Source organism: Canis lupus, chromosome 34 (assembly GCF_048164855.1).
Source record: "Canis lupus baileyi chromosome 34, mCanLup2.hap1, whole genome shotgun sequence".
In the NCBI taxonomy this organism is placed as follows: domain Eukaryota; kingdom Metazoa; phylum Chordata; class Mammalia; order Carnivora; family Canidae; genus Canis; species Canis lupus.
The window spans coordinates 5,486,531-5,498,968 of record NC_132871.1 but is presented as its reverse complement, the minus strand read 5'-3'; the positions used below and the strand labels follow the sequence as shown (position 1 = coordinate 5,498,968).

The 12,438-nt window shown below is 35.5% G+C and overlaps 1 protein-coding gene across 6 annotated transcripts in view; it reads right to left on the bottom strand.

Moving 5' to 3' along the window:
- PDE1A (phosphodiesterase 1A) overlaps window positions 1-12,438 on the bottom strand; it is a 335,038-nt gene that overhangs the window by 94,857 nt on the left and 227,743 nt on the right. For all 6 annotated transcript variants that reach the window (XM_072811394.1, XM_072811390.1, XM_072811389.1 and 3 more), the window contains one exon: window positions 2,577-2,690. In XM_072811394.1, the coding sequence (XP_072667495.1) occupies window positions 2,577-2,690 (114 nt within the window). The remainder of the gene's footprint in view (window positions 1-2,576; window positions 2,691-12,438) is intronic.

Genomic DNA, 12,438 nt, shown 5'->3' with positions numbered 1-12,438 from the left:
ATGCCATCTTAATGTTATAAATAATGTAAATCTCCAAATAATTCTTTAAGATAAAATTTCCTTAGTTTTATAAATAAAAATAATAAATAAAAATGTCAAGGACAGATTGAAGAAATCTTAAACATATCACATTCATTCAATTTGTGAATAATTTGTGAAAAGCATACATGAAAATGAAGGAGCAAGGAAATTACAGGAACATTGGATTTTTTTTTTAATTTACACTTCGAATCTCTGTTTGCCTAGAAGTACACACATTATATACACTCAGTGAACGTTAACCAGGAAGACAATTCTGCATAAGGTTTGCAATCTAAAAGTGTGCCTATGATCCCCACCCCCAATCTATGGCTCTAAATCATGTTTTAACAGAAGAGTTCTGTCTGCGGAGAAGGAAAAAAATCACCTGTGCAACACAGCCTGCACCATGCCCTCTATTGTCTGTTATTAGTGAAAATTCTCATGGTTTGATATTAAAAAGGTCAGTATATGACATAGAAAGTCCTCCAAGTTTCCTTAGTTATGGGAAAGAAAACAACATGAAACACTGTGTATACAGTGCGCTACCTTCCATAAAAGGAGAAGAGAAAAATATGGAATAAAAATTTGTAATAAATCATTGGAAATATATATAAGAAATTTATGAGTTGGAAACATAAGTATATTGGGATGGGATAAGGCAAGACTTTCATGAGGCATCTTTTTACATTCTCTTGATTTTCAAATCATGTGAATTTTTACCTGAAACAGCTCTGTGTGTGTGTGTGTTTATGCCCAGAACACATGGATATGTACGAACTTCAGTCTCACATCTGGCTTAACAGTTGTCACCTCTGCCAAGCTTAGGCCTGACTCATGCTTGGACACCTGCAGAAGCGAAGGGGCATGATGGAAGTCTGCACTCTCCTTGTCCCATCATCTGTTCTACTCACTCTGCTGTTTCTCATCACTTGATGATGGGCGGGGAGGGGGGGAGTGGCAGGAAATTATAGGAGTCAAAGGGTGTTACAAGACCGGTGTTTGTGTGTGTTGTCATCTATGTGACAAATGCCCAAATGCTGCTTATTTTTCTCTTCTTGGGAGCTTTTGTGTGTCCTTCAGAGAACTTGCTACACCCTCCTGGGTGTTATGTGTTCTCTGATATTTGGACTGGATCTTTATGATTTTTCCCTGGTTCATTCAACAATCATCCCATGCAGCCAGCCTCTTTTTCGTCTTCTGAAGTCAGTTTTCTTTCATTATGGGTGAATGCCTTCAAAGGACTCCTACTCCACTTGCTTTATGACTCTGAAAAACTTAGTGCCTTTTCTAGGCTAAACTCTGGAGGGACATGTCCCTCCCTCTACAGTGTCCCCCTTTTAAAAAAAAAAGATTTTATTTATTTATTCACGAGAGACACAGAGAGAGAGAAAGGCAGAGACACAGGCAGAGGGAGAAGCAGGCTCCATGCAGGGAGCCCGACATGGGACTTGAACCCGGGTCTCTGGGATCAGGCCCTGGGCCGAAGGTGGCGCTAAACTGCTGAGCCACCTGGGCTGTCCTACAGTGTCCCTTTTACCTGTGAATTCAAGGTAGTTTGAATCAGCCTGCCACCTTTATCTCTGCTGAGGTAAAGAAACCAGTCTCAGTACCCTCTAAACTCCAAGAGATAGTGGTCAAGTCTCTTACAATCTGTCATATCATACTCTACTGAGTATTCTATTAGCATTAGGATCCTCAGCACCCCCTCTTGAGGTTCTGAGGTAAGTACTTCCTTGGAGGAAAAAGAGAAAATGAACAGTTCTCTCTTAAGGCCAGGGTTTCCTAGTCTCCATATTAACAACATTTGGGGCTGGATAATTCTTTGTTGTGAGGGATTTTCTTGTGCATTGTAGGATTTGTAGTTGCATCTCTAGCTTCTCCCCATCACATAACAGTAGCACACTCCCATCAACCAAACCAAAAATGTCTCCAAATAGTGTCAAATGACCAATGGAAAGCCAATCACCTGGTCAAGAGCCACAGCAGGAGGCTAAGAATGCTCTTCAAATAAATCCCCGTTTCCTAATTGTCTAACCACTCTGCTAAATATGAGGCTAGGTGATAAGGTCTAGGTGATGCACTTGGGACTGTCTCTTAGCAAGCCCTGCACAGAGAGTCTGATGGGTACATCTTAGGGGAATGTGTGAGCATGTGACGCCCATTTTCTTAGCAGGAACTCTGAAATCTTGGGATAATAGGAAAATCTGTATATCAGTGAAAATTGATATAAGCCTATATCTGTCTCCGACGTTTACAAATCTGCGCCTAAAGATAATGAGGGTAGGGGGCGAGGAGACTTTAATTTGTTCATTTTATGACTTAATTGTTTGGCTATTTTTTTCCATATTCAGCTCTTCAGGTTTAAATGTGTATTTTTTTGGAAAGGGTCATAGTCCAGTTAAATAGCTACATGTAGAAAAACCCTTTAAATTTTTATAAGATTTTGATTTCATGACTAAGATGTGCTAAATTCATGTTTGAGATAAATGAAGGCCAAGAAAGAGGAGAAAGGGAGAGAGGCAAAGAAGATAAAAGGGAAGGGGGCTAAAGCATACCTTGTTTCGTCAATGTAAACAGCTTCCAATACAGATGCTGCATATTCAATATTCTTCTTTAAGTCTACGACGTTAACATCACCTCTCTCCAGCTGCTTCACTAAGCATCTTAGTCTGTTTCAAAAAAGTAATAAGAAAGAGAAATAAAAAGAGGATTTATTATAACTATATGGAAAATAGTCCAGTATTAAATACACAAATCAAGTTAAACTAGTAACATATCTTTCTAGGTCATGAAATAGAAATATTTTCAGGAGTTTTTTTTGATATAATTAAGTTCAGTTTTTGTCTCTTAAACAACTCTTGAAAATTATATCCACCTCTTAATAATATTAGGGCGATAGATAGCTATTTTAGGTATTATTTCAAGGACAGTCTTTCTGAAAATTCAAAACAATATAAATATTTCCATAAAAGTATATTTCTAACATTAGAATTTATTCTGTGGTTGTTCTCTTTTTTCAGAGCTGGCACTAAAATATTATTTAAAGGGTACTCTTTATATCACCACTGTAGCAACTATTCACTGTATATAGCAATACAAACAAAAATGAAAGGCAAAAGATCTGAGAAAATATAATTATGATGAGAAAAAATTTATGTATGTATGCTTAGTATTTTTACTGAAGTGATTTTTCACCTGAGACAAATCTGTACAATATTTTCTTTTGCTTCTGCACATACAATGTATCTCAACTCCCCAAGGAAATTTGAAGCATAGGGATCAACTATGCCATGTCTGGACTCCTGACTCAAAGAAACTGTGAGATAATTAATGTTATTGTTTGAAGCCATTAAATTTGAGGAATAATTTTTTATGCAACAATAGATATCTCATGGAGTAAGATAATGTAAATACGGATATCTCTATATGTTTCCTAACATTTTAAAAAATTTCTATGCATTAATTTTATAAACCAAGTGTTTCTGAAGATGCTACTCTATCCTCAGCAGAAAAGGAAAACATATTCCTTACTCTCTACGTACTATTGATAAACAACGTGAAGACAATTTGTCCATTTTCCTAAGTCGGTAGACAGAATTTAATTCCATTCCTGAACAAAGGTATTTTAGAGAGAATAAAGTACATCTGCTTTTAGGCACCACCTTAGAGGTAGTGTAGCAGATTTTCTGAAAATTTACTTTGGATGATTTCTAATACTAAGACTAAGGGTGTAAAGACAAGTTAAAAATTTCAGCAAGAGTTTTCACAAATACTTTCTCTCTCCATGGGAAAAAAGCCATGCTTAGACTAAAAGTTCTTATTCAGGAATCTACAAACAATTATTTTGTGTGCCATACATTTTTGTATGATAAAATATTAGCAGATAACGCATTGCAAAATAAAATCTATGTGTTAATAAAAAAGAATCTTATTCATACAGTCAGCAAACTAAAACAAAGTGAAAGAAACAACTAAAACAGGTTACTTAGAAAGGAAAAGCTAGGCCTGTCCAATTATGATGATAATGGAGTAACACATTGAGTGTTCTGAGATTTTTGTAATGCTTATGACTCAAGCATGTTATACTTAGTGAACTACCTTTTATGTGTGAGAGCAAAAGAGTCTCACAGTCCACAATGACTTAAAAATATACCACTCGTGTATCCTTCTTGTGAAAATTACTTGGTGCAGCTTGGTTGTATTTGGGGTTGTATCATGTACATTTAAAAGCAGTAAGTACTTCAGCTGATTGGCTTATCTTCTGAATAAACTCTTATTTGAGTTAGCAATTTTCTCTCCTAAAAAACTACATTTTTCTTTTCTTTCTAAAAAAATTATTTATTTATTCATGAGAGAATGAGAGAGGAAAGAGAGAGAGAGAGAGAAAGAGAGGCAGAGGGAGAAGCAGGCTCCATGCAGGAAGCCTGATGTGGGACTCGATCCCGGAACTCCAGGATCACACCCTGAGCCAAAGGCAGATGTTCAACTGCTGAGCCACCCAGGCATCCCCCCCAAAACTACATTTTTCACATTCTCTTAAAGCTAGGTATAGTCATTCAAGTGCGTTCTGGCCAAGTAGCGTAATAGGTTGAGTGAAGACATTCAGAACAATTATTTTGAAGAGGGCTTGAACTCAGCTGGAAGGAATTCTGTTTCATCCTTGCCAGTTCCTTGCTGCCCAAATACAGTGGAATTGTCTCAAGGTCAAGCAACCATTTAGGATCATGAGGCAATCTGGCAATAGGAAGTTACCCACTATGAATGGCAGAGAAGGAAGATGCCAGTGGCCCAAGTCCCATGCTGTGAACCTACCCAAATGAGGTCACCTGCCTCTGAAGTTATTTCATATGAGAAAACAAAAAAATGTTGTATTTAAGCTACTATTATTTTGGGACTTTTATGTGCAGCTGAATCCAATCCTAACTGATAAGTGAAATGAGTAAGAAATGACTCAAAATAAAGAACCCAAGAATAGCAAAATCATCATAGAAAATGAATGGGGATGTCCCTGGGAAGCTACCCTCAGGTGCACTTTCAAATCATGACAGCCTGCAGTTGTTCCCAGGGGTATGATTTTAACAAGTCTGCAATAAAGAAAAACAGATTAAAAGCCAACATCCTTTCTGTATGATAGTAATGGACAATATGAAATTCAAACGAAAAGCAGTATCATTTAAAATAGTACCAAAAAGGACGTAAGTCTGGCAAAATAACATGGAAGCCCAATGCACTGAAAACTACAGAACATTGCTGAAAGGAATTAAAGTAGACCTAAATAAATGAGATGCATGTATTCATGGATTGAAAGACTCAATCTTATTAACACATAATTTCCCCAAAATTTAACTATAGATTCAATGCAATCCTAGCAAATGTCCATGGAGGCTTTTGATATTGTTGTATATATTAACATGCTGATTCAAAACAAATGTAATAAAAAGAATAATTTGGAGGACTTACAGTATTTTAACACTTATAAAACTTCAAGACATTTTATTTTCTCTAAAGATTTTAGTTTATTTGAGAGAGAGAGAGAGAGCATAAGTAGGGAGAAGGGGCAGAGGGAGGGGGAGAAGCAGACTCCCCACTGGGCAGGGATTCCCGACAAGGGGCTTGACCCCGGACCCCAGGACCTGAGCTGAAGGCAGCCATAACCCACGGAGCCACCCAGGTGCCCTTTCAAGACTTATTTTAAAGCTACAGTAATCAGTACAGTAAAAATAACATAACATGGTATATTATTAGCATCAGGATAGGTTGATAGATCAATGAAACAGAATATAGTCCAGAAAGATATCTACTAATGTATATAATTGATTTTGGAAAAAGGTGCAAAGATAATTTAGTGGAAAAAGGATAGTCTTCACAATAAATGGTGCTGAATAAATAGAAATATCTATGTGTGAAAGGAACTTTGATCCATACACGCATCACAGATCCAAATGTATATCCTAGAACTATAAACCTAGAAGAAAACAGAAGAAAATTTTGTCCTCCTGACACAGCCAAAGAGGTCTTATATATAACACTTAAAGCACTGTCTATGAAAAACATAAATAAGTTGAATTTCATTAATATTAAGAACTTCTGTTTTTCAGAAATGTTATTAAAAGAATGAAAAGAAAAACCAAAGACTGGGAGAAAATATTTGCAAATCATATATCTGATAAAGGATGCATATCTAAAGCATAAAGATCTTGCAAACTCAATATAACAAGATAAACAACCCAATACAAAATTTGCAAATGATTTGAACAAACTCTTCACTAAAAAAGATGTATTCATGGCAAATATGAAAGGATGCTCAAAGTTACTAATCATTAGAAAACAAATTAAAACAATAATGAGATATAATCAAACACTTATTACAATAGCCAAGACTAAAATAACTGGGCATATCAAGTATTGGCAAAGATGTTAAGCAACAAAAACTACCGTACACAATTGTTGGGAATATAAATACATACAATCATTTTGAAAATAGTTTCTTAAAGGTTAAACATGTATCTACCATACAAATCAGCCATTCCATTCTTTGGTGGAGAGAACAAGAAATATACGTCCTTTCAAAGACTTGTACACAAAATAGAAGCTTTATTGGTAAGGACCCCAAACTGCAAACAACCCAAATGTTCATTAACAGTAAACAGAAAAACAAACTAGGACATATCCATCCAAAGAAGTTCTAGCCAGCAATAGAGCAATAGAAGGAATGAACTACTGACATGAGTAGGTGCCAAATACTTATACTGAGTAAAATAAGATATGTGCAAACAGCCTGACTCATTTTCTACAAAGCTATAGAAAATGCAAATGATTCTTAGAGTGACAGGAACAGATCAATGGTTACCTGGGAATGGTGGAAGTAGGGATGAAGAAGGAAAGGGAGGGAAGGATTACAAAGGAGCTCAAGGAAACTTCTGACATTAAGAGAAATGTTAATTTTCTTAATTGTGGTCATGGTTTCTTAGGTGTATACATATGTCAATACTTACCAAAGTATAAGTTAAAACTGAAATATGTAATTTATGTATCAGATAGAAAAAGGACATATGCAAAATAGATGCTTCTTACATATCTTCATCTTCATCAATTTTATTAAAATACCAAAATTCTAACATATACTATTAGAGACATGAAAAAAAAATCTGAACCAGCATTATATTAATGATATCTTCCCAAAGAGAATGATGCTAACCTTTGATAATTCCTAAGACTTTTAACATGAGCCTGAATATTACAAACAGGTTTTGATCTTCTTAGCTTTTTGGAAGGGCTTCCTTACCTTCTAATGATCAGAACACATAAAAGAAGACAGAAATGAAAATAGAAACGCCATCTTTGAAAATAACTGACTGGCTTTGTGATTCAATAAGTAGTTTACAGGGGAGAAACAATTTCTACCTTTGAGCAAAAAATACTTAGCTGTAGAAAACGATTGAGTATCTTTTATGCAAATATAGAGCTGCAACTTTCCAAATGAAAAAATACCCAATATAAACTGGTGTAGTTTTCATAATCAAGTACTTCAAATACTATAAGGTTACCTTCTAAGATACTACTACCATGACCCAACCTTGCAAAATGATGACCCGCCTAACTAAGGATATTCTCATATTGAAAAATCTTCTGTATCTATGCAAGACTTTATTAATTCTAGGATATAAAATGCCCAGGACATTCCTAACACTATGGAGCCTGAACAATAAATAAATTAATAAATGTAATTTAAAAGAGAATTGATAATCATTAAATCCCTATCAACATCCCCCTTTGTGATCTGATTGAAATACAAAAGTGAGAAAGACATGGTTCTAAGAACACCATACTGAGAAGCAGAAAGGTAAAGCTAGAAGAGTATCTATAGCAGATATTAACATTAACACAGGGAGACGGCCTTACACAGGAGGGCACAAAAACACAAATAGGGACTGTCAACAAAGAAGCTGCTATGTAGTTTTCAGTAAATCCTATTGCCTCTGATTCCAACTTGGTAATAAAAATGATAATTAGAAGCTGTTAAATAGTGACATACTCTTGTCTACACTGCAGGTCAATGCTTAGGAAAGTAAGTCCTAACCTCAGTTTAAGCAGCAAGGCTTATAGATTTAATGAATTTTTAAGACATTTTTCTTTCACCTAGGAAAATATAATTGTAAAGCTCCTGTTATATTTGTTTTATGAGATAAATGATTCCTAAAAAATTGATATTATTAAAAACAATGGGAACAATTGTATGACAAATATTAATTGTCTTTAAAATAAGTTTACATTCTACATTTAAGGAGCAAAATAATCCTACTGAGGTGGAGAATATATGAGGGAAAAGTATTCTTTTTTGAAAAAGTATTTTTTTAAGTACAAAGGAATATATCATTATTCTCTCTCTTCTCCCAAAATCACAATTTAGGTAAAACTATCACTTTACTGCAAGTAAACTTTTTTTTTTTAAAGATTTTATTCATTTATTTGAGAGAGAGAGCATGAGCAGGAGGAGGAGGAGGAGTAGAGGGAGAGGGAGAAGCAGATTCCCTGCTCAGTAGGAGCCCAACGCAGGGCTTGATCCCAGGACCCTGAGATCACAACCAAGCCAAAGTCAGACGCTCAACCAACTGAGCCATCCAGGTGCCCTTCAAGTAAACTTTTTATTACAGAAATGGGCAGGCATAATTCCCAGCATGTGGAAAAATTCCTTCTAAGTACAGACATAAAAACACTCAAACAGGGACACCTGGGGGTGGCTCAGCAGTTGAGTGTCTGCCTTCCGCCCAGGTTGTGATCCTGGAGTTCCGGGATTGAGTTCCACATCGGGCTCCCTGCATGGAGCCTGCTTCTCCCTCTGCCTATGTCCGCCCCCTCTCTCTGTCTCTCATAAATAAATAAAATATTTTTAAAAACCATTCAAACAGAAACGCTTTCAAGATCAATTTTTTTCCTATTTAGAAGCCAAAGAACAGTAAAATCATGTTGACTGTACAGAGGGAAGCAATCATTTGTGCCTGGCTATTGTTTCTTCTCTGAAATACTTTGGGCTGTGTGGACTCCAGGATTTTCTTTAAAGGTTATATATTAAATAAATATGTATATTACATATATATTTAAATACACATATTTAGACACATTTAAATCTATATATATTACAGATTTGAATATGTTTATTGTTTTATTTATTTGTATTGATAAAACCATAAAATGCAAAAACATATTTATAAAATAGTTATTATTTTAATAGCTATATTTATGTTTATATAGCTTTTTATATATATTTTTAGCTTTATATATTAATATAAAACACATATGTTTTGGAAAACACATATTTAGCACTGAGCTCAGATAGCCACGCTGTGCTAAATATCCTTAGCTTGTCCCTCCTCCTAATCCACTTTACTGCACTGTACCCTACTCCTTGCCCTGAGAGGGAGTTGTAAGAACTACATCAGGTAACCATTTGAGTTTCACAAATAGGAAGCATCACAGGAGATAGGGGGGAGAGAGAAGAATGAAGTCAGAGTATTATTATTCTCTTCTTCTCCCTGGATGGTCACTCCCCACAGAAAGTCACTTGGCAGGCTGTGCTCTCATCTTCACAGAGTTCTCTTTCTGTCTCTGTCTCTCCTGGTAGTTTCTACACTCATCCCAGAACTATAAATCCTCTCTAATATTAATTTCTCCTCAAATTACCATTTTGACCATACCATCTATTTTGCTTTACTTCCATCACACCTCCTATAACGCCATCCTCTCAAATCAGAGACTCTCAGAGATTTTCAGTACACTCCTCTGAGTGTGTTGAAAAGACTGTAGAGACAGGGCTTTAAAGTCAGTGAGGATTCACTCTACTTACATTCACCTTTTTCCTGGCATTCATGGAGAGGCACAACACACTGGGAGGACAGCTACTTCAGCTTTCTAGAACGATCAGCATTAGAGTGAGCTCTGGCTCATGGAAACTGCACACAATGCTGGGGAAATGTAGGCGAGCCACAAGACCAAAGTGCCACTTTCACACTGGAGCAACCTGACACTTGAAAGGGGGTTTTGGGGGGATAACTGATGCTTGCTGGGTCAGAGAGTATGTGGTACAATTTTTCAAATTTAAAGAAAAAAGTAGACAAAAATAGATTCATGGTTTATATTTAAGCCTGGTGGATTAAAAAAAATGTCTTTACTACCTTTCAGCCCTGAAACATCACTAACATCACATAAAGGGATTGAAAAGGTAAAAAAGCTACAAGACAAAGGGATTGGAAAGAAGATAATGGCAGAGAAGTTCACAATACATTTTTGGGAAAGTTAAACAGTGAGATTTGAGGACTGATTTAACAGATACCAAGAAAGAAAAACAAACCAAAGTGCTTTCAAAGGATAATAACAGAGAGAAACAAGACCATTATTCCTCACAGAACCTCAGAATAGCTTAGCAGGTAGGGATACCAAAGATCTTACAATATAGGGATCTGGCTTCAAGTTCAAAACAGGAGGGTGGAATTTCTTTAGAGCTTTCAGATTTCTTTCTCCACCCAACTAGTGGAAAACTATCCTTACCTATACTTACAGCAAACATGGAAATGAGGCAAGACTGCCAGATTGAAAATAGGAGGATTAAATGAAAGTATGCTGAATGATGACAACCCAGGTTTTTTTTCTCCCACCTATTTAGAGAATGAAGACTGGAGTACTCATTGTGGGAGAGACTATAAAGCCTATAAAAGAGAAATGAAATTTTGGAAACAGTTCAGAGCTTACTCACCCTTTGGTGAAGCTCAGCAAGTGACAAGCACCACCTATGCACAGAGAGATTCTAATCACTTCTCAGAGCCACATTCTTCAGTATTAATGGCCTATCAACCATGAGCAAGCATGGAGGGGAAATCTCCAACATAAAAAACAATGTTTTTCACATAGACAAATACAGGCAAAATTTTTTTAAAAATTGGGGAAAGCAGAAATAATATAAAGGCCAAAGATAAACATTTAAAAAAAATAAGAGATTTTTCTAAGAAAAATAAGAGATTCATCCATGTAACAAGAATATAATGCTACTTTTTATAAATGGAGTAAGTAGTATTGAAGAAACTCTTACAAATGAATCCTAATTATTTACATAAAAATCTCAACAGGAAGAATAGAGAAAAAAATTCTAATATCCTATAAAGTGGACAAAAAGACAGCAAGAGGGATAATAGAATAATAAAGATAAGAAAATTAGAGGGCCAATTCAGGCAATCTAATATGTAGTGAACTAAAGTTCTAGAAATCGATTATAAAGGAAATTACCATAGAAAAAAGTCAATTACCCAGAACTAAGAATCTCCATATTGAAAGGACCCACTGGGGTCAGGTTCATGGGCATGTGATCTGATAGTCATATAGGACCTTGTGCTTAAAAGTACTCGTAGTGTAGTGCTCTGCTGTCACCATCCTGAAATTCTTAATAATTTTTGAACAAGAAGCCTCACATTTTCATTTTGCATCAAGCTCTGTATGTTATGTAGCTGGTCAGGGGTTGACCTAGAATCCTATACTCAGCCAAATTTTCAATCAAATTTGAAGAATAAAGGCTTTTTCAGATATTCAGTGACTCCCAACATTTGCCTTTCCATGCACTCTTTTTTCAGGAAGCCACTGAGAGACGCATTTGACCAAAGCAAGGACATAACTTGAATCTAATGTAGATAGGTGAAGATGGGAAGTGTCTGAATAAGAGATATGTGACCATCCTGGAATCAACTACTCTAAATGAAGTAGGAGCACAGAGGAAAGGATGTAGGAAGAAGTCTCTAGGGAAAAAAATGGAACTGAAGAACAATGGAACCAATAGGATATTTGGAGCTTTGTTTTGGCAGATCAGTTGAGCAGATCAATTTATAAAATTATAAAATATATATGAAAAATACAATAATTATGAAATCAAGGAGAAAGAAGAAAGTTATATAAGATATAGAAGGCATTTGATTGACATTTTTGACTGACAAGTGAATCATATTTAGAAATCACCTGCTTACAAACACAAGTGACTTAAAAATGAAATAAGGTACAATATGACACTTTTGAAAAGATGAGCGTAAGGAAGCTGATGCAATAAATGTATGAGAGCTATTTTCTCTGTTATTAATATGGATGTCCACTGATAAAGGCTAAAATTGATAAATTAAGAAATAATATGATTTGGAAATATTCTAAAGAAGGAAGAACTAAAAAGAGTTAAACCACTGAAATTACTTACTTCTGGAAAACTGGCTGCTGATCTTGATAATAATAAAAGTAATTTTATGACATAATCCCCTATTAAAGTAGAATATTCAATATGTTGTAAACAACACAAGTGACTTAACTTAGAAGTCAGGTACTTTACTTGGTAGTTTTGGAATCACTGACCATGAAAAATTTAAATGACTGGAAAATAACAAGATGCCA